The sequence below is a fragment of the Phacochoerus africanus genome, chromosome 9, assembly GCF_016906955.1.
Source record: "Phacochoerus africanus isolate WHEZ1 chromosome 9, ROS_Pafr_v1, whole genome shotgun sequence".
Lineage (NCBI taxonomy): Eukaryota > Metazoa > Chordata > Mammalia > Artiodactyla > Suidae > Phacochoerus > Phacochoerus africanus.
The window spans coordinates 59753662-59781504 of record NC_062552.1 but is presented as its reverse complement, the minus strand read 5'-3'; the positions used below and the strand labels follow the sequence as shown (position 1 = coordinate 59781504).

Here is a 27843-nt window from a genome sequence, read left to right as displayed (position 1 = left end):
AGGAGCTAGGATAGGTGGTGTAGACAGAGGGTGAGGGGAGGGTTTTGGTTCCCAGACTCTGAACTTGGTTTCCTGAGGTCCTGGTGTGGGAGAAGGGCTGGCTGGAGCAGTACAGTGAGTTCTCAGTGTCCTTTGCTACCCTGGGCTCCCTGCCTCTGCTTTCACTCCATCCTGGACACTGCAGCTCTATCCTCCCTCCTTTTATGACACGGCTGTCCTGTTAGTCCGAAGGCACTGGAGCCTTAGGGGCTCCCTGTTGCCTGCAGCTCTGGTTTTAGACTCTGCTCCTTCAGGTGTTTAGAGATGCCCAGGGGTCACAACAGTATGTTGAAGTGGAGGGTTTAGCCCCCTGCCCTTGGTCAGATCACCTCAGCTTTGACTGGTTTTATATATTGGGGTTCTGGGGCAGATTCTTTTTGTGGGAGAAGTTCAAGGCTTTAAACAGTGTGAAAGCCAGCAGGTGTGAATCCTTCTCTCTCATCTGGTATCCTAGGCCCTTCGACTATCACTCTCCCACCGCCCCACGTTCCATCCTGAGGGCCTTTGCTCTGGCCCAGCCCTTGCCAGGCTGTGCCGCCCTCCCTATTCCTTTCTGCCTTTTCAAATTCTCCGCAAACACTTCACACAAAAGCCTTCCTGCCTGCCACAGACCATGTGGTTTTGCTCCCTTCTCCTTTTTTTTTTTTTTTTTAAATTTTTAAATTTTATGGGCATACCTGTGGCATATGGAAGTTCCTGGGCCAGGAACTGAATTCAAGCCACAGCTGTGATCTGTGTGGCAGCTGTGGTAACACTGGATCCTTTGACCCACTGTGTGGGGCTGGGGATTGAACCCGAACCTCTGCAGCAACCTGAGACACTGCAGTGGGCTTCTTAAAGCACTGTGTCACGGCAGGAACTCCTGTTCCCTTCCTTTTGATGTGTTTGTGGGAGAAGGTGAGTGCCACGTCTTACTACCCCACCATCTTGATCCAGCTCCCCTGCTGCTCCCTTCCTTTTAAAACTCATTTGATGTATTAAAGAAAAACTAGAAGTGGTAAAAACAGGTTTTATTCAGAAAAACTACTGCAATAAGGCAAAAGAGGCCTCAGTTTAGAACTGGGTTTAAAAAATAAACAATCAAACAAAAAGATTTTTTTAAAAAATAAGAAAAAAAGTAAAATTAAAAAAACAGAACTGGGTTTAATTTTGAATACAACAAGAAAAGGTCGAGACGTATAGCCAAGGGTGTTAAGCTGATGTGCTTTTTCCTTGCTTGTATCTGCGCCGCGTGTAACTCAGATGGGTGTACTGGAGTGTCCAGCAGGGGGCAGTGCTCACTTGCAAATGACCATGTCAGGGTTTTTTCTTTTTTTTTTTCTTTTAAACTTTCCACTAACTTCTATCCAGAAAGTCACCCCCTCACCCCACCCTCCGTGCTGGGATGATCAGTGAAGCAGGCAGCCAGGGATGCCAGTCAGGCCAGAAGCAGGAAGGGAGGAGAGTGTTGTGGCTGCTCTGAGGCTGGGCACTGGCGCTTCTGGGGCAATAACCTCTTTGGCCTGCCCCCTCCTCCTGTGCTCAGAACCAATGGTAGGAGCTGGCTAGCTTAGAGCCTTCAGGGCAGGAGGCCTGAAAGGGGTGGCTGCAGCCACAGCCTCTGCCACCACCCCCTGGGGAGGGAGGGAGCCGCACAGTTCCCTTTCCCATAGCCCCAGAGCAAGTGAATTTCCGGACTGGGGGTGGGTGGGGGCAGGGAGTCCTATCCCAGGAAACAGATGGGCAGCCTCAGAGCTGAGGGAAATGGCAACTCCACCGCTTCCTGCCATCCCACACAGCCGGCGTTTATAGGGGTGTGAGGAGAGGGTTGCCTGAAGCAGGGAGGCTCTCCAGCCCACCCTAGGCCTTTTAGTCCAGCCGCTGCCGCTGCCGCTGCCACTGCCGGGGGACAGGCCCTGTCTGGAACAGGACTTGGCTCCCTCTCTGGCTGGAGTTGAAGCTGAAAGTCAGGCGGACAGAAGGACAGTGACCTGGGAGGGAGGACTTTCTGACTTAGCCTCCGGGAGCCTGTCTTTCTCATTTGAAAATAAAGATGATGACTGCCACCCATCCCTTCAGGCTGTTGTCAAGGCTGGGGGAGGGGAACACAGATGAAACAGTTTGTCATCTGGTGCCAACGACTAGGCGTAGCTCCCAGCACGCGGAAGCACTTAACAGTGTTTGTTTCCTGTCCTTCACCTTCTCCTTTCCACTGTTGTCGTGTCCTTTGGGGCGGCCACATGTAGCGTGGGGTGTTGGGGTTGGTGAGATGGCCCATGTGGAAAGAGCTGTGGGAGCCACTGTCCATCTGCTTATGTGGAGGGGCCCACTTCCCTCTCATCCTGTGGATGGGCAGCTCTCCAGAGAGCCTAGATTTGCTTAGTAGGGTCCTTGTGAGGTGTTGGTAACCAGAGGAGGGGATCCCTGCATGCCTTGTGTTGGCCCCAAGGCAGTGGCCTTCCCCCCGCCGCCCCCCACTTCCTCACACTCCCTGATGTTACCATCTCCCTAGAGCCCTCCTCACCCAGGAGTTGCCTTTGTCCCTTGGAATGGTCCTTCTCAGCTCTTTGATTAAGGCATGCGTGAGGCTTTCCTGAGCTCCCTTAGGGATCCCTAGATTTTGACTAGCAAATGAGCAGCTGGGGTGTGGGTGGCAGGGAGCTGGGTGATTCTACAGACCTGGCTGAGAACCACTCCTGTTCACCAGTGTGTTCAGGCTTCCCAGGAGGACCACTGACCTGGAGCCAGACCAGGGAGACTGTGAGGGGGTGATGGGGAGGGGCGGATTTGGTCTTCTACCTCACACACCAGCAGGTGGGGAGGGCGGCCACCAGCAAAGAAGCTTTGGAGCCTTTATTTGAGCTTTGACGAGCTGGACCAGCCTGCCCTCAAACGAGGCTGCTGGGCATAGCAGGATTTCTCACCCTGGGACTCTGGGCAAGTCAGGTCTTTTTTATGGCCTGCAATAAAGCAGGGGCTGGGTACTCAAATGATATATCTCCAAGGTCTCTTCCATCTTGAGTGGTGGAAGATCTTAGATGTGAAGACAAAAAGGACCAGGACTCAAAGGCAGCCTGAGGGAAGGTCCTGGGGTGCAGGAGCTGTGGCTGTTTTTCCGTTCTGCCATTGTCATGTAATTGGGTGACCCTTAATGGCTGAGCTTGTGGCTCAGTTCCTGCCTTCTGGTTGGCACCGTCCTCACTGTGGAGAAGACAGACACCTCTCTAACTTTTGCTGGGCAAGTGTCGGCAGGGCTGAGAGTCAGAAGAGGATTTCTAAAGGTGAAGAAAACCTCCCATCCTGGGAGTTGGCAGGCCTGGAGCTTAGAGAAGGCTAAGTTTACAGAATGCCTGTCAGAATATTCAAGGCCATTAATTAAGAGTGAGGGGACTTGTGGCTGCCTGATGGGAGGGGGAGGAAGTGGGAGGGATCGGGAGCTTGGGTTTATCAGACACAACTTAGAATAGATTTACAAGGAGATCCTGCTGAATAGCATTGAGAACTTTGTCCAAATACTCATGTTGCAACAGAAGAAAGGGTGGGGGAAAAAATGTAATTGTAATGTATACATGTAAGGATAACCTGACCCCCTTGCTGTACAGTGGGAAAATAAAAAAAAAAATTATAAAAAAAAAAGAGTGAGGGGAGAGGGCCTTATTCATATGCCGAATGAAATAAATTCTGCTTTTCTGGAGGACTATTTTGGCAGTTATCTGGAGAAACCAAAAATAGTCACAGATTTACCCATAGGATTGAATGTTGTGAGGCACAAAAGTTCACCAGATGTACAAGGATGTTCATTTTAGCCCTGTTTATAATTTCAAAGCAAAACTGAAAAGAAACAAAACATCTAACAATAAGAAGTTGTGATGCAGTTACGGTTCAGCCTCTTGATGGATTCCGAGGCAGCAGTTCAGGGAATGGGTGGCCCTCATGTGCTAATGTGGGACGGTCCCGAGACAGAGTGAAAGGAGCAAGGTGCTGGAGTTGGCAGGCCACGGCCCATAGGCCACATTTTGTTGCCTGTTTTTATATGACCTGCAAACCATACAGACGCCAGCCATTTACAATTTTACTTTATTTTTAGTTTTTTACGGTTTTAAATGGTTAAAAAAAAATCGAAAGAAGATTTTGTGACACATAAAATTATATAAAATTCGGATTTCAGTGTCCATAATGGTTTATTGGAACACAGCCACATCCATTCAAGTGTTGCCTGTGGCTACTACAGTCTTGCTGCTATAGAGTAGAGTAATGGTGACAAAGCCCGAAGTAGTATCTGGGCCTTTATAGACTAAGTTTGCCAACTGCTGGCATTTAGTGTGATTCCCTTTGTGTCTTCACATATCCGAGTTACCGCCTGTGATTTTTCCCCCAGAGGTGGTTACCCATGTGGAGAGATGCAGGCAGGAAGGGAGACTTGTATTTTGGGTGATGCTGTTCAGTTTTGATGTTCTAACCTCTGTATGTGTGTTTATTTTTTGAAGTCAGTGGGGCTTTCTGTGGCGGTACTATGGAACATTTTTTTGTAACTTTATGTGCCTCCCGCCCACCAAGGAAAGGAGAGCAGGAGAAACATGGCCTGGTTTGAGGTTGTTTTTTTTTTTTTTTTTCTTTCCACGTGGGGCCACCTGTCTGCTCTGTGGTCCTGTTGTGGACACTGGTCTGTTTAGCCGTAGTCTTCTGAGGCATTTGTTTGGCCCTCTGCTGGCTTGGCTGCCACCATCCTTCTGTGCCCTGCTCCCGCAGGGAGTGAGCTCCACAGGCCGCTGGTCAGAGGCAGCCAGCCCAGGGCCAAGGAGTCTTGCATCCAGGGTCCTTCCCTGATGCTTCAGAATGGCGTCCTTAGCAAGAGCTTCCATAGTCTGTTTCTCTAGTTTCATTCTTGAGAATTTTTTCTTGCTGGGGAAGGGCTTGGAGGGATCGGTAGCTTTGTCCTGCTCGAATGGCCAGAGAGGGCTGTGCGGCCAGAATACCAGCTTTCCCAGGAGGCCTGTTTGGCACCAGAGGAGAGAACAGCAGAGCCTGGTGGGAAAGGGCAAGGGTCACAAAAGGGCTGGGATGGCATAGTGAGCTGGAGGGATCCCTGGAGGCCCTGCGGTCCAGATGGCTCATGGCTCAGAAGGGGAAACCAGGCCAGAGAGGAAGAATTTGCCTGAGGTCTCCAGCCAGTGAGCTGGCAGAACTGAGGCTCAAGGCCAGTTTTCCTGATTGCTGTCAGCAAGTGAATTTGAGGACCTCAGATCTGGAGCTCAGATCATGGGCCTTCTCTGCTTCACCTAACCATGGCCAAGAGGATGAGAATGCTCAGGAAAGTGTGTATTCCTGCCTGGTCTGTCTTGCTTTATGGTCAGGGGTCATACATATCCCACCCACCTGTTAGATACACTGAGCCTTTACTAGCTCGGGCTCCCGTGTGTGTAGTAGGCTCAGTAAATGTTTGTCAAGTGAAGAGACATCATTGAGAGACATTGGGAAACCCACTCAGCCAACCAGAACGCCCTTGGGTATTTGTTCATGAGGCCACCTCCTCCACAGCTCCCCCAGCTGCTCACTGCACCCAGAGTCCTTTTTCCTAGACTATACCTGCCACCCCCATGCTCAGTGGGGTCAGGCACTGCCAGTGTCAACACTGCGTGGCCCAATGTCAGGGTCTTCTGCTGTGTGTGTGTCAGCCCAGAGGCCTGAGCCAGCAAAGTTCTGGGTTCCTTGCCTTGTGGCAGGTTATGTCACGCCTGGGGCATCCTCTTTAGGGTTCTCAGCAGTCCCCTGTGGAGCTCTCATCACATGCTCTACTTAGAAACACCTGCTCTTTTCTGGCCACTCAGCTAGGGGTTCAGCTGGGGCTCTACTTGTATATAGAGCTGTGCTATCTAATACAGCGGCCACTAGCCACATTCAAATTTAAATTTAAATTATTAAAATTAAATAAAACAAAAATTCAGTTCCTTTGTTATACCAAGTGCTGAGTAGCCACATGAGGCTAGGGGCTGCCATTACTGGACAGCACAGGTGTGAAACGTTTCCAACACTGCGGAGAGTTCTGTTGGAGGATTCTGTAGAGTAGTACTTCTTAGCTGCCTCCCAAGGGGCACTGGACAATGTCATTTTTGGTTTTAATACTTGAGGAAGGGGGTGCTACTGGCTCATGGTTATAGTAGGTAGAGGCCAGAGATGAGAGTGGAGGTAGATGTTCAAGCCATGGGATTTATCTCATTGTTTGACTATGGCAGTCCTCCACGGGCCCCTTTGATATCTGCCCCAGAATCATCCTGGGCTAGACTAGGGGCTGAAAAGTGAAAGAGGAGGTATCACCCCCAAATTCTGTTTTCCATTTCCTTTGCCAGACTCTCCAGGAGCCCCAGGTGGGATTGCTGATGTATCTTTAGCAGAGAAAAGGAAACCAGACTTGCCAACTGGTTTCAGGAAGGAATCTCTCTAAACATCAGGCAAGATGCAGGCAGTTTGTAAAATAAGGTCTGGCCAAGCCCTGGTCACATCACACAGAGGTTCAGGTTAAAAACATTAAGCCATGGGAAGTTACCGTTGTGGAGCAGTAGAAATGAATCTATGAGGAACTATGAGGTTGCGGGTTCAATCCCTGGCCTCTCTCGGTGGGTTAAGGATCTGGCCTTACCGTGAGCTCTGGTGTGGGTTGCAGACTCAGTTTGGGTCTGGCGTGGCCGTGGCTGTGGTGTAGGCTGGCAACTTTAGCTCTGATTTGACTCCTAGCCTGGGACTCTCTGTATGCCATGGGTGTGGCCCTAAAAAGCAAAAAAAAAAAAAAAAAATTAAGACATGAAAACAGTTGCCAGGAGGCTAGGTACAGAGCTGCCTTTTAGGAACTCTGAAGTGTGTGAGGGATTGTTTTAATATCCAGCTCTGCTTCTACCAGGCCCCAGGAGAGTGTAAGAGAAAGCCGAGGAGAGTGCCTGTCCTCAGGAGTTTTCTACTCTGCCAAGACTCCTTAGCATTTGCTGGGGGAAAGGTCAGGGTGTGAATAGTCCAAGTTATTTGGTATCTCAGAAGGTAACATAAGATGCTGGGTTTTTAAAAATTTATTTTTAGTGTGTGTAAACCCAGAGCCTAGCTCTTGGTTCCTAGGACCTTTTGGCAAACAGAATGAAAATGAAAGAACAAAGCCCATAGGGCTGATGAATCAGATCAAGTGACATCCCTCTAAAACCGGAGGAACTAGTCTGGGCCTGCTGGAGTCTGGGTCACTGCCAAGGAGACATGGCTGCTTCTTAGGGGTCAGGGAATGGCATTGGGAACATATGCTTCACGTTACTCTTTAGGTGAAGACTTTGCCCCAAGAAGCTCCCTAACAGTGACTGTGTAACCTGGGCGGGTAGCCGGGAAGGGGTAGACTGAGAGCCTGGGGGAGGAGCTTAGAGGGCAGATCTCAAGCAGCAATGATGGACCAGGGTGGAGGGCCTATTTGGCCCCCTGGTTGGAACCCCCAGGAGCCAGGCGAAGGCAATAGGAAGGCTCTGAGACTCTGAGGGGGCCGTGGGAAAGAAAGGGTAGAGCTGAGAGGGAGGAAGGAGCCCCTAAACAGGGCCATCACCAAACTGAAACTTTGTGAAGACTGACCCTAGGCACAGTCCTCACTTTGAGAACTGACAGACAGGCCTTTTGGGAATTGGGAGAGCAGGGGAACAGATCTTCAGGAAGCAGCTTTCCAAACTTCAGAATAGAGAGAGGATAAACTAGGGTGATCCCAAGCGGCAAATTGCTCAGGATAGTTGGGAAGCTCTTAGAAATGAAAGAAATTCCCCCAAGGAATAGAAGGCAGGGATCAGAAACTGATCTGGCCGCCTGGGAAGGAAACTGGAAAAATAGTTAAGTGGAGAGGAGGAAGCGTCAACATGGATAGACCCAGAAAGTATGCTCCTAAGTGAGATTAATCAGACAATAAAAGACAGGCATGATATGATGTCACTTACAGGTGGAATCCTAATAAAAGGATACCAATGAACTTACTTGCAGAACAGAAACAGACTCACAGACTTTGAAAAACTTATGATTACCAAAGAGGACAGGTGGGAGGGATGGACTGGGGGCTTGGGATTGGCATCTGCACACTGAGGTATATGGTACCTGCTCTATAGCAGAGAATTCTACCCAATATTCTTTGAAAGAATCTGAAGGAGATTGATTGTATATATATGTAGGACTGAATCACTTTGTTACACAGCAGAAATGATCACAACCTTGTAAATCAACTGTACTTAAGTATAACTTAATAAAAAAAAAGATAAGATACTCTAAGTTAGGTTCCCGATTAACACTTAAAGAAAAAAAATGGAGAGGAGAACATGTAACCAAAGATGAAGGTAGACTATGGTCCAGAGGCCACCAGAGTGAGCTGAAGCTTACAGTGAAACTCAGGATGACCAAGAGGGCAGTGGGACAACGCCTGGTCCTGGGGGCCAATGGTATAACACTAGGGGGGCACAGAAGGAAATGGGAGGGACTCTTAAGTTCCACTTTGTGTTTTCATTTTTGTTTTTTAGGGCTGCACCTGCAGCATATGGAGGTTCCCAGGCTAGGGGTCCCATCGGAGCTACAGCTGCCGGCCTATACCACAGCCACGGCAGCACAGGATCCGAGCTGCGTCTTTGAACTAAACCAAAGCTCACAGCAATGCCAGATCCTTAACCCACTAAGTGGGGCCAGGGGTTGAACCCGAATTCTCATGGATACTAGTTGGATTCGTTACCACTGAGCCACCATGGGAACTTTGAGTCCCACTTTGTTTTCATCTTTTCTTTTGAGCTTGAAAAAGTAGGACAAGTTGTAGAAGTGACTTGAACTCAAGTTGGGTGATTTGTCTCCTGACCTGGGCAAATTCAGTCCTCAGGCACCGAGGTTGTGGTTGGATGTGTGGGATGTGTGGGAAACAGCCAGAGGCTGGTGGCTGGAAATGACTAATATCCATTTATCAAAAAGGCAAATTACTCTAGACAAGGCTTGTGAGCCCTTAGAAAAGAACTTAGAAAATGGTTGTCACTGGGGCTTGACTGGGCTTATTGGGAACAAGCCATATTTTTAGTTAATTTTTGGGGGGATATTAGAATATTTCTGGATTTGGTGAGGCCTTTGATGGAATCTTGGGACATTTCCCCCTGGACCACCTGGTAATGTTGTCAGCATGTCTCTACTCAGGCAAAGGGTACATTCTTTTCTTTTTTTTTTTTTTTTGTCTTTTTGCCATTTCTTGGGCTGCTCTCACGGCATATGGAGGTTCCCAGGCTAGGGGTCCAATCCGAGCTGTAGCCGCCAGCCTACGCCAGAGCCACAGCAACGCGGGATCCCAGCCGCGTCTGCGACCTACACCATAGCTCATGGCAACGCCTGATCGTTAACCCACTGAGCAAGAGCAGGGACCGAACCCGCAACCTCATGGTTCCTAGTCGGATTCGTTAACCACTGCACCACGACGGGAACTCCAAGGGTACATTCTTGATTCTTTTCCACCCCAACCCCCTAGCCTGTGGACCTTGGGGAAGGGCTCTGCTGTTGACCTGGTTCTGTTCATGATTTGGATTTGTGTTTCAGGTCTGTTGATGGTGTGCTGGCTGAGAACAGGCCAGGGGGAACAGGATTGAGATTTTAGGAGCTCTTCATAGATTGAGCAAACAGTGGGCCAACTCTGGAAAGGTGAAATTCACCAGGGAAATGTGAAGGTCTGCACTGGGGAAAGTAACAGTGCAGGTAGTTTGGAGCTTGTGGTTTAGTAGCAACATGGGTGAGAAGAGCTTGTGAGGTTTGGCTGATTGCAAGCCCCATATACATCAGCAGGAGGATGTGGCTTCCAGTAGAGCTGATGTGGGCTCAGGCTCCATCAGCAGACAGTTAGTGGGTGCCAGGAACATGATGCTCCAGGTTCCCTGAGCCTAGCAGGGTACCACCTTCTCAGACCCCTGCCGGCAGAAGAGATGACTTCCACCTCTGAGGTCTCTCTCTCTCTCTTTTTTTTTTTTTAGGGCCGCACCTGAGGCATATGGAGGTTCCCAGGCTAGGGGTCTAATCGGAGCTGCAGCTGCCGGCCTACACCACAGCCACAGCAACGTGGGGTCCAAGCCTTGTCTATGACTTACAACACAGCTCACAGCAATGCCAGACCCTTAACCCACTGAGCGAGGCCAGGGATCAAACCTTTGTCCTCGTGGATACTAGTTGGATTCGTTAATCACTGAGCCATGACGGGAGCTCCCACCTCTGAGTTTCTCAATTTGGGAAAATTAAATCTTATTTCTTTTGTAATTTTCACCTCACTATTTTTCTGTTTTCCTTTTCAGGAACTCATTATTAGTCAGATTTTGGACCTCTTGAGTTGATCATCTGATTTTCACATCTTTTAAAAATACTTTTAGCCATCTATTTATCTTTCTGTTCTACTTTCTAGAAAATCTCTTCTAAATTTACATTGAATTTTTTTTCATTATTTGTAATTTTAATTTCCAAGAGTTCTTTTTTGTTCCCTGTATGTTCATTAACAACAACAACAACAAAATCTGGGAGTTCCCATCATGGCTCAGTGGTTAATGAATCCGACCAGGGACCATGAGGTTTCGGGTTTGATCCCTGGCCACGCTCAGTGGGTTAAGGATCCTTTGTTGCCGTGAGCTGTGGTGTAGGTCACAAGTGTGGTCTGGATCTGGCATTGCTGTGGCTGTGGCGTTGGCCAGCAGCTACAGTTCCGATTTGATCCCTAGCCTGGGAACCTCCATATGCCGAGGGTGCGGCCCTAGAAAAGACAAAAGAAAAAAAGACCAAAAAAAAAAATCTGATCTTGTCTGATCTGATCTGCTAATGCCTCCTTCCACTTCCTTATCTTATATGTTGATGTATCTTAACCGCTAGTTTTGGGGTTTTGTTTTTGTTTTTGTTCTTTTTTTGGTCTTTTTAGGGCCGCACCCCAAGGCATATGGAAGTTTCCCAGGCTAAGGGTCTAATCAGAGCTACAGCTGCTGGCCTACGCCACAGCCACAGCAATGTGGGATCTGAGCTGTGTCTGTGACCTACACTACAGCTCATGGCAACACCGGATCCTTAACCCACCTATCAAGGCCAGGGATCGAACCCATGTCCTCATGCATTCTGGTCAGTTTCATTACTGCTGAGCTACAACAGGAACTCCCCTTTGTTCTGATAGTTTTAAAAATCCCTTTAAGGATTTCCCTTGCGGCATGATGTCAGTCACTGCAGAGGTTCAGGTTACTGCTCTGGTGCAGGCTTAATCCCTTGGCCTGGGAACTTCTGCATGCTGCAGGTACAGCCAAAAAAATTTTAAATACATAATCCCTCTTTTAAAAAAAAAAAAAAAAAACTTTTATTTTGGTGGGTTTTTGGGAGGGAGCAGAATTTAATCCACTTTGCTTAACTGAAAGTTTATTCTTTTATTTAAGCTTTATATAGCTTTCTGTCTTAAATGTGTCTTTGTAAACACATTTTGATGTGATTGATGGATTTTTAAAACATTCAATATGAGAGTCTGGATTTTGATTAGGGAGTTTAGCCCATTATATAATTACTATAACTGCTATTCTCTTAGGACTTACTTTGGTATCTTATTTAATGCTTTCTACTTTTCGTGTGTTCTCACTGCTGCCTTTCCCCTTCTTTCCCTATCCTTTATTGTATAGATTGAATTTACTTCTGCTGGTTTGAAAGTTACATATTTTTCTTCCTATGGTTACTTCTAACTTACTATGCCCATATACCTTACTTTATTACTATCTTGCATCTTGATTCTCAGCACTGTCCTGCCTCCCTCTGCTTCTCCACCTGTCCTGGTCCTGTGACATCTTCAGGCTGGGTTCCCTGAAGGGACATCAGCTCTGTTCATTTGCCGTCTTGTTCAGAACTGGACAAGTCTTGTTCAGGGCTGTCCTAGAAGGGACTCCTGTGCTCAGTGGGAGTTTGTTTTAAACGACCTTTAAGAAGGTTCCTGAGGTTTTGTGCAAGTTTTGGGGAGGGTGGATTCCAGGGGGATGTGAGCAGGAGAATGGATGAGTCTGGGAGCCCTGTATTAAAGCTAGAAACAGCAGACTTTCTGAGGTTCTTTCATAGTCTGCCTCTCTGAGACTTCTCTCCCCTGGTTCCAGCATTTCTCTTAGGTGCTATGTAGCACAGTGTCCCACAACCCACAGACTGCAAGAGACAAATAGGGGCCTTGGTGAGATGACAGGGTGGGGACCGGGTTGAACTGACACGGGGACCGGGTTGAACTGACACAGGCACATCCCATCCAAAGAGGAGCCATTACTCAATACCAGCAAGTCATTATCAAGCAGGAATGTGGGCCCAGCAGTGCCAGAGCAGTCAGTTTTTTTAAGAGAGGTCAGGATATTGGATTTTCTTTGTGAAATCTCCCAATTTGCACATATAGGCTTAAAAATGTTTATAACCCCATGCAGGCCAAATAGCACATCTGGCTCAGACACTGCCACCCATCACCCTTGTTCTAGTCAATCGATGATTCTGTCCTTGACTATTTTCCCTGCTGGGTAAATGTCTCCCAAAGATGTGATTTCCTGCACATCCCCACCACCTCTCTGAGCCCTTTTACTCTGCCTGCTTGTTAGCCTAACATTTCGTTTTACAAATGGCGGGAATTGGTCTAGTGCTGCCCACACCACCATGTACTCTTTCTGTTAAGCACCTTCACCACCCCCTTTGTGTGCATTATTAATTTATTCAGTAAAGGAGTAGTGTAGAAGGGAACATCACTCTTGCCCCGTGAGTGTAGGGCACACAGGTTTGGTTTTTCTGGAGCCTGTCTGCAGCCGGAGCCCATGAAGCCTTGTTCCTAGAAAGAAGTATAAGAAGGGCCTCTACCTGCTTTCTCACTGGACTCTGACTGCAGATGCCAGGTGCCGGGCCCCAGCTCCCCAGTGCCTTGGCCTGCAGAGGGCAGAGCTGCAGTGCAGCCCAGAGCTCAGGCCCGTGAGCCTCCTTGGGGTGGCCCCTCCTGCCTGCCATAGCCTTTGTGGCCCTTTTGCCCTCAGTTCTCTTCCCGCCTGCCTCTGCCCAAACAGCAGGAGCCTGCAGCGTTATATACACGGGGCAGCCGGTGACTCATTCCTCAGCAGCCCCTTGGATAGGGAAGTGAAACGGCCACACCTGGTGAGGCCTGACCTTTGGGTGACAGCGGAAGTAGCTATGCAAATGTGAGGCTCGCTGCCTTGGAGGGCAGCCAGGCTGTGAAGAAAGCTCTTGCCTGGCCTGGCCCCATGTGGCCTGCAGGCCAGTGGCTCTGATAACAGTTTCTCTTTCCTTTCCTCCCCCCTTCACCTCCACTTTTTCTTGGTGACAGCTAGAAGTAGCAGTGGTCACAACTGAGAGGGCTAAACATTTCTACAACCCCCAGGATGTTCCTGTCACCCTCTACAGCGACGCTGATGAATGGGAGGTCAGTACTGGGGGCCCCTGGGGCTGAGTTCCATCCTGTTTGTACCAACAGGACAGGACTGCCCTGCCTGCAGCCTATGGTCCTGGTGGCCGGAGCACATAAGCCAGGCTCAAGTCAGCGGTCAGGGCTCTCTGGGCAGAGGCGATGAGGAAAACATCTGTCTAGCTTCTGGCCTGCGGGAGGCCCAGAGTCTCCTCCCAGCTCAGGCAGAGCTCAGCTTTGGCCCCGTGCCTGAGTGTGAGTGTCCTTGTACTTATCTGGGCTGATGAAACCACAGAGGAGCTCTGTTCCCACCACCCTTGTCCACGTGGCTCCCAGTGTCGGGGCTGTCGAGAGTGCCTCACTTCCCACGGCTGCTGGGCTCGGCTTCTGCTCTCCCACGGAGAGGCGGGCACTGGCCAATTCACCAGACGTTGAGTGTGGGCCTCACCGGGGTGCCCTGCCAGGCATTTTTAAACATTCTCAGCCTAGAACATTTCTGGTTGGCCTGTCCTCCCCACCCCTCCCCCTCCATTTCTCACCGCCCCAGAGCCCTTCCCCTGGCTTGGACAACCCAAGCATCCGCCTCAAGCAGACAGGCCAGGAGCTCCCTGCCAGATGTCAGTTCTCTTGAAAACCAAACCATAAAGGGAATAGCTCAGAGAGACAAGGGGCGTTTGTTTCCTCAGGCCTGGTTTCTCTCAGGCTGTTGGCTCCACAGCCAGTGCTCACCAGCTTAGCTGTGAGAGGGGTTGCTCAGGTGGTCTCCTTCTCCTTCCTGACTTAGTGTACCTGCTCTGGGTTGGCCCTCCCCCCACCCCCATTTCTCCCTCCACACTGAGGGGGTGGCCAGCCTGGTGACCCCACTTCCTTCCCCTGCCAGATGTGGAAGTGCCGATCTGATCCAGTTCTCCACATTGACCTGCGGAGATGGGCAGACCTCATGCTGGTGGCTCCTCTTGATGCCAACACTCTGGGGAAGGTGGCCAGTGGCATCTGTGACAACTTGCTTGTGAGTGACTCCCTGGGCATGCCTCCCTCCCTGGACCTCACTCCTAGTTTGCTGAGCGCAGACTGCCGCTGTGCAGTGTTCTCAGCTTGGAATCATTTACGGTGGACCAGTTGGCTCAGGACACAGTTTCCTGGGCCACCCCCCCCATCTGGTCTCACCTGCAAGTGGCAGAAGGCCCAGTCTTTGCAGGTTGCCCTCTGAGGGTGTCCACCTCTCCCCTGCCCCTCGACACTCAGGTCCTTTCTCTTTGTCTCTAGTTCCTGGGCTGCCCTTGACATGCTTCTCTGCTGGCCTCCCTGCCCAGCCCTGTCACCTGCCCCTCTCGGCTCTGCCTTCTCACCAGGATCTGGGTATCCACATGGGCAATCTGATAAGCGTGCTCACTTCCTCATGGATCTCACACACCTCTCTCCTGTAGCTTTAGCCGCTAGGCTGAGCTGTGGTTTCCTGTATGTACAGAAAGCTTAAAGAGGAAGAGAGAGAAAGGGTGAGAGGCTTGGGCTGAAGGAGAGGAACAGAAGTCCAGCTGTCCAGAGTGTGGATTGGCTTAGGCATGAGGGACCTCCCGGGAGTTGCTGTCCTTAAAGAGCCTTTGTCCACATGACCATCCAGGGGAGGCTGGGTGCCATCCCCTCCCTCTCCTTCCTCCCTGTCCCCCATCACCCCTTCCTTCATTCCGAGAGTTCTTACCGGCCACGTACCAGGCCCCATGTGGAGGGACACAGGGAGCTCACAGTCTGGAAGGAAAGGGTTTTGGGGTCTGCTCTGGTATGTGGTACAGTGACACACCTGCACAGTGTGTGGACACTGGAGTCACACCTTACACAGTGCTGGGTGTGTAGTCAGCATTCTATAAATACTTATGGTATGTATGACGTAATTAGTAATTTGACTTTGGCTACCAGCCAGGAGGTTTTCAGAGTTGAATATGATGAAAAAGTGACTAACGGAGCTGGTTTTGAGGAGTCAGATAGGAGGTTTGTCTCCTCATATGCTTGCTGATGGGTGTTTAAGACACTTCTTGAAGAGCTGCTGGCGATTTAAGCATCATTGAGCACAGGTGATCAGAAGAAGAGCAACACACAGATCGTGTTGTAGGGCAGGGGCAAAGGAGCACAGAGGAGAGCGAGCCTAGGGGCAATGTTGTCAAGAAGCCTTCCCAGTGGGGCTGGTGCCAGGCTGGCAGGGCGGCTGGAGCAGGTCAGGCTCCCGGCCACTTTCATCTTCTTGGCTGAGTGTTGTGTGTAGCCAGCACCGTCTCACCAGATCTCCAGGCTTCCCACCGGCTGGCGAGCAGCCAGCTGATGTGACAAAGCACACTGACCTCCAGGAGCTAAGCCCCAGCCTGGCCAACTTTTTGAGGTCTCCTTCCTTCCTCCTGAAAGCTGTTTCCCTCTTTTCTTCAAAGCTTACCACTCCCTGAAATCTTTAGGGTTTCCCTCCTACTGAGTTGGCTGCGCAATGGATCATGTTCCCAAGATGAGCCCCGAGGCCCTTGGCCTCAAAGGTTGCATTTGAAGGCACAAATACTTCAAAGAACTGAAGAGCTTTTTTTTTTTTTTTTTGGCTTTTTAGTGCTGCACCCGCAGCATATGGAAGTTCCTATGCTAAGGGTCGAATAGGAGCTGTAGCTGCTGGCCTATGCCATAACCGCCGCCACAGCAATGTGGGGTCCAAGCCACACCTGCTACCTACACCACAGCTCACAGCAACGCTGGATCCTTAACCCACTGAGCGAGGCCAGAAATCGAACCTGCGCCCTCATGGATGCTAGTCAGATTCGTTTCTGCTGAGACACGACGGGAACTCCAAAGAACTTCAGGTCTTATAAAGTTTAAACTATTGCCATCATGAACTGTGGCTCTGTCCTCTCTCAGAAGATATTTTTTCCTTATATAACCCCCAAAGACACTTGCCCTGCTTCCTCCCTCCTTCAGGTCTTCTTCCTTTCCAGTATCCAGAACTTGGGGTGCTATCAGGGCAGCGTGCTAGGCGTGAACCTGTGCTCCCAGTCTCTGGGCCTTGGGCCTGGGTGAGGTGCATCTGTCCTCTGGCCCTTCTTTGTTCTCAGTAATGCAGCAGATCCAGAAAGAGAAGGTGACTTTCCTGGGTCACCAGTCCAGCTGGGAGCTGGTCTTCTGACACGGATCCAGGGCTTCTCTTCACCCAAGTGGATTCCCAGGGGCAGAGCCTGAGGTGCTGCACACAACATTGGCCAAACAAGTGACTGTGGGAACTGATGCCTCCTTTCAGCCCTCCTGCTGCTGGAAGGTTTGGAGGAGCTGTGGTTTGTCCAGGAAACGCTGAGCTTTGAGATGGGGTGGGAAAAGCTAGAGAGGTGGGGGGGGGCATGGAGATGTTGGGTTTGTGCTCTGGTTGGTGTGTTTTGCTTTGAGCGCCTTTAGAAACCCCAGCCCTGCCTCTGCCCCACACACAGTCAAGGGGCTCTTCTAGGGATGCTCATGACTTCCGCAAAAGCAGCAGGTGGCACGTGGCCAAGAGGAAGTGTGGACTGAAACTGTCCACTCATAGCCTGGTTGCCTCATTACGAGGACTGGGTGGGAAACAAACACTGGTGTCTGGGACGATGCAAGCAGCCAGATCCTGAGGCTGTGTGCTGTCCCACTTCCTTCCTGTCCCAGGAGAGGGCAAGGGCACTGAGAAGGACAGGCATTTTCTCTGGCCTGTTTGTGGCATTGTTGTCTGGACTCCCCCTCTTTTCCCAGACAGGATCCACTTCAGGGAAAGGGTGTGTCAGCCGCTATCTCCCTGAAGGGTCCACAGCCCAGGCAGAGGCACCTGGAGCAGTCAGAGCCCAGGGGAGCACATTCCTAGGGTACTCAGAGCTTATTTCTCCCCGAGACACCCCTATGCCTGTTATAATAACAGGAGCTACTATTTCTGAAGGCCATACTTTGTGCCAGGCCTTGTGCGAAGAGCTTTATAAGTGAGCACACACCCTCTGTCCTCATGACTGCTCGGTGAGGGGGCTTTTGCAGAGAGGAAACTGAGACTCCTGGCGTGAAGGAACAAGTATTCAAGTTCTCACGGCTAGTGACAGCAGATAGCGCAGCAAGATTTGAACCCAGGTCCACGTGATTGCAAAGCTCACAGCACTGAGGACTCTGCGAGCTGCTTCTGTCTGCGAGGGCCGGCTCTGGGGAAGACATAGGCTTGGGCACAGGGAGCCTTGTTTGCACAGGAGGAGAGGTCTGCTTAGAGGTGGCTGGGTCATTGCCAGAGTTGGTAGAGCATCTCCTGTGTGTAGCCTGTGGGGAGGTGAGAGGACCAGGGGACATGGCCCCACCCCGAGGCTGAGACAGCTCCACAGGCAGCAAACTGAGCCCACAGTCCCCCCACCCCCCTCTTCACAGACCTGTGTCATCCGGGCCTGGGACCGCAGCAAGCCCCTGCTCTTCTGCCCAGCAATGAACACTGCCATGTGGGAGCACCCCCTCACTGAGCAGCAGGTGGGCCAGCTCAAGGCCTTCGGCTATGTCGAGATCCCCTGTGTGGCCAAGAAGCTGGTCTGTGGAGACCAAGGTGGGTGTCTGGCCAGGCTCACAGCTCATTCCTACGGCCTGGGGCTGGGGCAGGGCTCAGCTTCAGATCCTAGTCTGCTGTGATCTCAGGTAAAACCCTTCTCCTCTGAGCTCGGCTTTCTCATCTGGGAAATGGAAATGGAAATTCTTCCTTGTCAGAGTTGTTAGGATTAAATGAGACAGTAAAATGCCTCGCATCTTCCCTGGCATGCAGCCCACATAGTTCAGATGGCTACTGTAACCATTCCTGGGACTGTCCGGAGGGTTTCGTGGGAGGGACTGGATGGGTCTGGCTCAGGCCTGGTCCTGCCCTTCCCAGGCCTCGGGCTCTGGGTGGGGCACTGGGGAGCACTGGGTGGGGTGGGTGGGGAATGGTCCCCTGCCTCAGTCTGCAGGGTCACAGTAGAGCTCTGCTCCCCAGGTCTGGGGGCCATGGCTGAGGTGGGCACCATTGTGGACAAAGTGAAAGAAGTCCTCTTCCAGCACGGTGGCTTCCAGCAGAGTTGAACCCGGGATTCTGTCACACATGTCCCTCCGCACTCAGCATGTTTTCAGGCCAAGTTGGTGAAGAAGGTGGCCTTTGACAAAATGGGGTGAAGACTCCCTGCATTTGCTGAACAGGGATCTGACCTGACCCAGGTTAAACTAAACCAAAGGCCCAGATCCCACCTTCTTTCAACCAGGAGCCACCTGCTTTCTGGAGTTCTTCTCCAGCTTTTCCTGGGATGGGCGCAGCAAGTCCGAGGAGCAAGTTGTGGTATTGTGCCTGTTCTCCGGGAAGGGGACTTAGGAGTGACTGAGAAATCTTGATCCTCCATCGCACCCAGGAACTGCTTTTAGAAAGAGCCACGGCTGGTGATCCCCAGGCCTTTGGAGCTTCAGCTCTTTGGTGGGTACAGGGAAGCCTGTGAATTGGCGGGACCATGCTGTGAGAGGAGTACTGAGAATAAAGAAAAGTGACTTTTGGGGAGACTCCGTCCTTCCTTTATGACTCCATCCTTCCTTTACAGCCTGTCCGGGGTTTTGGTGATTGGGGCATCGCTAGGTGTGGCTGGGGAAGGGTCTGGGCTGGCAGCTGACCAGCACTTCCTAGTCCCCATGTCATATGATGATTAAGGGCAAGGGCCTTTGCAGCCAGACAGCCCCTCGTCAGATCCCAGCTCTGCCACGTACTAGCTGTGGGACGTGGCTCAGGGCTCAGCCTCTCTGACCCTCACTCTCCTCATCTGTATTATCCTACCTTCATGGAGTTGCTGAAAGGATTAAATGAGATAATATGTGCACAATGGCCACCCTGCTGCCTTTACGTAGCATCAAATAAATGTAAGTTAAAGCTAGTTGTGTGTTCTTGTCAGTGAGCTTTCTTATGTTTACTGAAATAGACTGTCTCATTTTGGGAAAAATAAAATCCCCAGCCCTACGCTGACATGCACTTTATGCAAGTGACAGGTTCGCAGCCTGCAGAGTTGGAACCTGTCCTAGAATGCAGGCCCCTTGCTTCCTGGTGTCATCCTCATTAGCTCGCTGTGCCTGAGACGGGGCCTGGGTGTCTGAGCCCCCACAGTAGAACACGTGGGTGGGAGAAGTAGACCCCAGAGAGACTCATGCTGTGCCCTATAAACCTCTGCTACTCTGCCTTTGACCTAACTGCCCTTTGGTGGCTGCGTGGTGCAGGGGCTTGTTTGCCTATTTGGAGCTGAAGTCAGAGCAGGTTTCCTGCCCTCTTGCCTTTCCAGGCTGGGGTGAGTGGGTTCCCTGTGCATGCCCTCAGACCACTGCAGTAGAGGTGCCTTGAAGGAGCCCCAGGAACCCTGCCTGCTGGAATCAAGGCCTCCAGCAGCCTCTGAGAGCTTTTATCTCCATGGCACTTGACTTAATCAAGTGACCCTTTGGGATAAAATTGCTTTAGGGCATCAAAGAAAAAATAACTAAAATGGTAGCACCAGGAACCGACTTCTTGGGCTGGTTTGGGGGTCGGGCCTTGGGAGGACCTGGATAACCAAAAGCCAGAGGCAATTCCAAAGTTCCATTAAAAATTCTAGTTTTTTTTTTGCTTTTTAGGGCCACACCCTCGGCATATGGACATTCCCAGTCTAGGGGTTGAATTGGAGCTGTAGCCGCTGGCCTACACCATAGCCACAGCAACACCAGATCCCAGATCCGAGCCTTGTCTGTGACCTACTGCAGCTCATGGCAAAGCCGGATCCTTGACCCATTGAGTGAAGCCAGTGATTGAACTTGGGTCCTCTAAGTCATAATGGCAACTTCCAAAAGTTCCATTGGAGTGGTTTCTAACTTCCCTCCTCCTGTCCACAACACCTTTCCTTTCCCTCTGCAACCTGTTAGTGAATGGAAAAGCTTCCAGTTTTAACAGAAACTGCTACCATTTACTGTGTGCTTATTGTGTGCAAGGCTCTGGGCTAGGCACTTTAGGGAAGACAGTTGCTCAGGAGACTTGCTACAAAATGCCCATTTTAAAAGGCTATGAGGGAGTTCCTGCTCTGGTGCAATGGGCTCAGCAGCATCTTGGGAGCACTGGGACACAGGTTTGATCCCTGGCCTGGCACAGTGGGTTGAGGATTCAGTGTTTCTGCAGCTGTGGCTTAGGTTGAGACTGTGGCTCAGATCCAATCCCTGTCAGGGAACTCCATATGCCCCAGGGGCAGCCAAAAAGAAAAAGAAAGAAAAAAAAAAGCTATGGGAGTAGAAGTTCATAGGCCTCTGTCTGTGGCTGCTCAGAGCGGGACTGAACCTTGTTGGCCAGAAGGAAAGAGATCCATGTGGACGTGAGCCAGCTAAAGGTCTACTGCTGCATCATAGCAGTCCTGCATCTTGTTGCCCATTCTTTTTTTTTTTTTTTTTAGGGCCACACCTGTGGCATATGGAGGTTCCCAGGCTAGGGATTCAATCGGAGCTGTAGCCACTGGCCTACACCATGGCCACAGCAGCTCTGGATCCAAGCTGCATCTGCAACCTACGCCACAGCTCACAGCAACTTCTCTACACAACTGAGCAAGGCCAGGGATCGAACCTGCAACCTCATGGTTCCTAGTCGGGTTCGTAACCACTGACCCACAAATGGGAACTCCTTATTGTCCATTCTGAATGGGGGTCTGGATGAGTGGTTGAGGGCTGAAAAGCCCAGCTGTTCCCTGAGCCAGGTTGGAGCTGAGGAGAGGGCAGTTAGTGTCCGAGCTACCTTTACCTGTCCTTGTCTGCCAGAGGGGTGCTAAGGTGAGAGTGATAACTACCACCCTGCCTGGTAAAAATCAAAGCTCTTGAAGTTGCCATCATCTTGGGTAGAAATGTTTCTCAGAGAAGGTGCTAGCTTCCCTGATTTTTTTTTTTTTTTTTTTAATAAGGGCCACATCTGCAGCATGTGGAGGTTCCCAGGCTAGGTGTCCAATTGGAGCTACAGCTGCTGGCCTACACCACAGCCACAGGAACACAGGATCCAAGCTGTATCTGTGATCTGCACCACAGCTCACAGCAACGCCAGATCCTTAACCCACTGAGTGAGGCCAGGGAATGAACCCGAAACCTCATGGTTCCTAGTCAGATTCATTTCTGCTGTGCCATGATGGGAACTCCTTCCCTGATGATTTTTATAGAATTCTGAATGTTTGGTGGACCAGAACATTAGGGTCTGAAATTTTCACTCTTGTTTGGCAGCCCAGAACCTCTCTAAACTGCTATGGCTGTTGCTGAGCAAGAGGAGGAAGCCTTTGAGCAAGGCCCAGCCTCCACCCTGGACTGTCTCCAGCTCTTCCTCCACACAACTGATGTGTCCCCCTGCAGCCTCCCCATTGCCTCAGGGTAAGGCTCTGACTTCTGCCTTATTGTTCGTCCTCTGTTATCTGGACCCTGTCTACCCTCCTATATCCACCCCTTACCACACACCAACCCTTTAGGGCTCCCTGTCTTCTTGTCAGACTGGACAACCTTGTTCTTGGCCTTTGCACATTCTGCAGCTTTTAACTGGAAGGCCATCCTTCCCCTGGCTGCCTCCTATGCATGCCTCCAGTTGTACATGGGTGCCACGTCCTTTGGAAAGCCTTCCCTGGCCAACTTAGACTGGATTAGGTGGTCCTAGCCCAGGTTCTCATTGTGCCACCTCTTATATATTATGCCCTGGAATTGCAGTAGTCCGTTTGTGTCTTCCTAAAATTGGGATCTGAAGGATAGGGGTTTGCCTATTCTTCACAAAATCTGGCAAGTCATTCCAAGCTTCTTATACTGACACAATTTTTTTTAAAGCTGTTTGTATGGGGGGAGAGATGGGGAGTATCTTCCTTCTTTTTGAGCAAGGCATCCAACCTAGGAACTGTAAAAGCAAAGACTGATAAATTTGACTACAGAAAAATAAACATTTCCACCTAGCAATAGCCCAAAGGCAAAGTCAAAAGACAAACAACAAACTGGAGAAATTATCTGCAGTTCCTATAACAAAGGACTAAATCCCCTAATACAAAGAGTTCCTCTACGTTGATTAGAAAAAGACCAAGAACACAAAAGTGAGCAGAGTATAAAGACAGAGTTCATATAGGCACACACACACCTGAAACATAAAATATGTTTAATTACAATCACAAGGAGAATGGTGCAAATTAAACTACACTGAGATGAAAGTTTTTTACTTACTAGATTGGTGAGGGTGTGAGGAAATGTCACCTTCATACATTACTGGTAGGAATGTAAAATGATACAGCCTCTTTGGAGAATGATCTGGAAATAACTATTAAAATTACACATGCATCTTACCTTTTGACCTAGCAGTTCTACTTCCACAGATACACTCCCCTATATGACATCGCGTCTGAATAAGGCTATTCTTTGTAGCATTGCCTATGGTAGTAAAAGACTGGAAACACTCTCACCATCTCACAACTGAAAGTTGGTTAAGTAAATCAGTCATTCCTGCACTGGAACACCACACAGCCCCAAGACAAAGAGTGAGAAAGCTCTCTAGGGCTGGTAGGGAATGACGTCTGAGATAAAATGGTCAACAAAATGCAAGATGGAGAACAATGTGTATTGCATGCTAGCTTGTGTATAAAAAAATGAGGGGAGAGAAGGAGGATCTATTCATATTGACTTGTATTTGCTCAAATACCTATTGACAAATGAGGATCCAGTCTATCGTTTGCCTCTCAGCAGGGGAGCTGGGGGGTTGAGATACAGGTGGGAGGCTGACTTCATTTTAAGTTTTGAGCCAGATGAATATAGTATCCACCACAAGCCCCTAAATACATACATTTTGAAAAAGGTTCCTTCTGCCCTTTATCCAGAAGGTTTTTTTGTTTGTTTGTTTTTTAAATGACTTGGCAGAGAGTTAATGCAGAAGACTTGGCAGGAGCATCTGGAGATTTCCATTAAGGCCCTTGGAGTAGAAACAGTCTGTTTTTCTTGTCATGAGCTAACAGAGGAAGATGACTTCTGAGTGCCCCAGGTGCTCCTTATAAGCCTTTCGAGGTCCCTGATCTCAAGGAGCTTATGGTCTTATGAAAAGAAGACTCAAGGCTTTAAAACAAAACAATCAAGTGACAGAGAAAATCAGAAGTGAGACTGTGTGGCATACACTCTAAAATGCCATGATGCAAAATTGAGAAACAGCCAGGGTGGGCCTTTTGGAGGGAGTGGAACTCCTTGGCTGATGCTCACTGGAGGACAGCGTAGTTAGAGTGGTGGCGAAGAGTGGAGAGCCGCTGCCACATGCTTGATGAGGGGTACCTGGGCGGGAATGAGACTTTGTGCACTGGAAAGTCGGGAGCTGTACATCCGGGGAGCCACCCTGTGAGTGCGGAGTGTCTTAAAGATCAGCTGCATGGTACATGAGGGACAGATTGGAGGCAAGAAACTGGAGTCAGATGCTAAGTCAGGGAGGCCAGACTGTGCTGAAGGCCTGGGGCACACCCGTGGTTCTGGAAAGGGAGGGGATGACAAAGCAAGTGATGTTGTGAAGGAAAATTGGTATGATTAAAAGTGCGGAAATCACAGTCATTGTGACAAGTGGGGGGAAGGGGAACTTAATGACAATAGTGTGCCCGGTCGCGCAAGACTTATTAATAATCTCCAGTTCCACCCACTGAAAAGAATTTTGCTTTGTCTGCCAGGTATTTCTCTCAAGATTATTCAGCCCGCCCCTCATGTTCCTGGGCATTTTGTGGTGTAGAATTAAGAAAAAACAGATTGAGATATATAACTGAAGAGATGGGAGGAAAGGGGAAGGAATCTTACTTTTTGGGTTGGTACAGAGTCTTCTTTATTGTGTCAAGTTCTGCTAATGGGTAAAGGGAGAGAAAAGTAGAGCACGGAGCAGAGACTTGGTTAATTCCATCCTAAGGAGCGGAAAGGGGCCTGAGGGGACGAATGGCAGCAGAGCCATGCAGGCTGGCTAGACGTTTGGGAGTTGGCTTAATAGAGCCTCCAAGCCGCTAAGAGGTGCAAGATGATAAGAGTGGGGAATAAAGGGATTTTTGAGCAATGTGGCTGAGGATTTGACACATTTAGTGTTCTTCAAGAAACCCAAGTAAGGAGTTCCACATGGCTCCGCAGAAACAGATCTGACTAGCATCCATGGAGACACAGGTTGGATCCCTGACCTTGTTCAGTGGGTTAAGGATCCGGCATTGCGGTGAGCTGTGGTGTACGTTGCAGACTCGGCTCAGATCTGGTGTTGCTGTGGCTGTGGCGTAGACCAGCAGCTACAGCTCTCATTTGACCCCTAGCCTGGGCCACCTCCATATGCCACAGGTGCAGTCGTAAAAAGACAAAAACAAATAAAATGTTCAGGAAACACTTTTCAATAAACACACATTAAAAAAAATGTAAAGTTTGAGTCTTTAAAAACATTTATTTAGGAGTTCCCATCATGGCTCAGTGGAAATGAATCTGACAAGTATCCATGAAGATGCAGGTTCATTCCCTGGCCTCACTCAGTGGGTTAATGATCCGCTGTTGCCATGAGCTGCAGTGTAGGTCGCAGACAGCTCAGAACTGGAGTTGCTATGGCTGTGGTGTAAGCTGGCAGCTACAGCTCCGATTGGACCCCTAGCTTGGGAACCTCCATATGACAGTGGTGTGGCCCTAAAAGACCAAAAAAAAAAAAAATTAATTAATTTAAAGTTATAGTTGATTTACAGTATTATACTAGTTTCAACGTAGTCAATATTTTGTAGATTATACTCCATTTAAAGGTATTATAAAATATTGACTTTATGCCCTGTGCTGAATAATATATCCTTGTAGCCTATTTATTTTATACATAGTAGTTTGTACCTTTTCATCCCCTTTCCCTATATTTCCCCTGAGTCATCCCCTCTCCCCAGTGCAATCACTAGAATATTGGATCTTTTCAATTCCTTTGCCAGCATGTGCTTCTCTGCATGTGACTCCATACAGGACTGGGTCATACGGAGCCCCAGCTTCTACATGGGTTATGTGTATGTGTTAAGTGTTCCTGTAATGCTGAGAGTTTCCTTGATTTCATTTCACCCTCCTAATACTACAGCCTCACGACAAAACCAACTAGTATGTTTTATTCCATTTTATAGATGGGAAAGAGAAGGTTACTCAGCCAGTTTCTCTTTCTGTCCTAAAGTTACCTCCAAACAGGCTGTTGCCACTGCTGAACCAGAGCTCCCACCCTCATTGGCATTTACCTCCCTGGGATCTGTTGAAACACCTTCTCCACCACACACAACCACCATCACCACCACCACAAAATACCTTTTTTTATATTTTTATATTTTTTTATTAAAAAATTTTTTTATCTTTCAGCCCTGACTTTATTTTATTTATTTATTTTTTTAATTTTCCCACTGTACAGCAAGGGGATCAAGTTATCCTTACTTGTATACATTACAACTACATTTTTTTTCCCCACCCTTTGTTCTGTTGCAACATGAGTATCTAGACATAGTTCTCAATGCTACTCAGTAGGATCTCCTTGTAAATCTGTTCTAAGTGGTGTCTGATAAGCCCAAGCTCCCGATCCCTCCCCCTCCCTCCCCCTCCCATCAGGCAGCGACAAGTCTTTCCTCCAAGTCCATGATTTTCTTTTCTGAGGAGATAAATACCTTTTTTTTAAAGTCCCAATTTAGCAGCTGCTTCATTATGTTTTTCTTCCTGTAGCTTCCTTCATACACATATTACAGTTTCTAAAGCAGCATGAAAAAAGTGTCACACAATTGCCTCTGAACAAAGAGCCCTAGAGTCAGATCCCAGTGACTGACAGGGTGTTTACACCAAGAGCTGCCTAGTGGAACAAAATGTCTGTAATATTTGAGGCAGGTTTGGTGCCACCTGGAACAAGGCAAGGGGAAGGAGCAGGCCAGAGAACTGGTGGTTGTCTAATAGCAAAGGAATGCCAGGAGTAGCTGGGTGTGAAGGTAAAAGGCAGATGGGAGAATCGAGCTTCAGGGCCTTTGGAGGACATGCCGCTAATCCACCTGTGATGTGGGAGCATGTCATCCCCTTGCTGCCTGGTCTCATGGTGGCTTTATCTGCTGAGATTACAGGGTTACCCTTTGCCTACTGGCCCAGAGAGCAGGTCCCTGGGGATTGGAGGCCCAGCAGATTCCTTTTTGGGCCTCTGGATTCCTGGAAGAGCAGGGAGAGTTCAAATGTGCCTTCTGTTTACGTGGACAAGGTAGGTGAGGGCTGAAATGTTTCTAACTATAGCGATGGGCTTGGAAGCTGCCAATAGAGACACGTGGATACATGCAGGAAGGAGAGGCTGGAATGCTCCTCAGGGCCTGCTGTGGAGCTTGTAAGTGGAGGTGAAGATCATTTCCTGCTCTCTAGAGAGATGACAGCTTGGGAGCTCATATGTCATTTAGAACTTCTGAAATCACTCTCCTGGTAGGAGAGAAGTTGAGCTCTGGAGTCCCACTCTTGAGAGGAAGTTGGCATGATGGAAACCAGGCAGAGAAGGCTGTGGAAGGGTACTCATGTTTATCTGGCATCTGGCCTGTGCCAGACATGTGCATTGCACACCTTATCTCATTTAATCCTCTAAGCAACCTTTTTTTTTTTTTGTCTTTTGCCTTTTTTGTTGTTGTTGTTGTTGCTATTTCTTGGGCCGCTCCCGCGGCATATGGAGGTTCCCAGGCTAGGGGTCCAATCCGAGCTGTAGCCACCGGCCTACGCCAGAGCCACAGCAACACGGGATCCGAGCCGCGTCTGCAACCTGCACCACAGCTCACGGCAACGCCGGATCGTTAACCCACTGAGCAAGGCCAGGGACCGAACCCGCAACCTCATGGTTCCTAGTCGGATTCGTTAACCACTGCGCCACGACGGGAACTCCTCATCCTCTAAGCAACCTTTAAGATGGGTTTTGCTATACCCATTGTAAAAAATAAAAACCCAACGCTCAGAGAGAAGGCTTTAAAAACCTTCCTGGGAGTTCCCGTCATTGCTCGATGGAAATGACTCCAACTTGTATCCATGAGGATACGGGTTTGATCCCTGTCCTCGCTCAGTGGGTTGGCGATCTGGCATTGCTGTGGGCTATGGTGTAGGGTGGCAGCTGCAGCTCCGACTCAACCCCTAGCCTGGTAACTTCCATATGCTGTGGGTGCAGCCCTAAAAAGCAAAAAAACAAAAAAACCAACCAAAAAAACAGAAAAACAATTAAAAACCCACCTAACTATAAACCAAGACATGGCCTCTCACTGAAATGGGTAGAAATGGGTGATAGTGCGTAGAAATGGGTGATAGTGCTGCTCACACAAGCTGGACCTGAGTTGGGAGTAGAGAGAGGTGCAATTAGGCTGACCATGGATTTTGTTGTCCAAAGCAGGCTCTTCTGAGTGTGAAAAGGGGCAATAAATATACCAGGACAATAGGCATTAACTGGGACTGTC

At 49.4% G+C, this 27843-nt stretch overlaps 1 protein-coding gene across 6 annotated transcripts in view; it reads left to right on the top strand.

The window, feature by feature from the left end:
- Positions 1-27843, top strand: part of PPCDC (phosphopantothenoylcysteine decarboxylase) — a 40688-nt gene that overhangs the window by 4392 nt on the left and 8453 nt on the right. Inside the window, exons 3-6 of one of the 6 annotated variants that reach the window (XR_007136919.1) lie at positions 13400-13441; positions 14304-14432; positions 17807-17975; positions 21647-21790. Coding sequence is in view for 2 of the 6 variants with exons in the window: in XM_047795099.1 (XP_047651055.1) it covers positions 13346-13441; positions 14304-14432; positions 17807-17975; positions 18396-18481 (480 nt within the window). In the remaining 4 variants the exon portion in view is untranslated. Of the gene's footprint in view, positions 1-13345; positions 13442-14303; positions 14433-17806; positions 17976-18395; positions 18940-21646; positions 21791-27843 lie in introns of those variants that run through there. The other 5 variants (XR_007136920.1, XR_007136918.1, XM_047795099.1 and 2 more) reach the window with 5 other exon arrangements.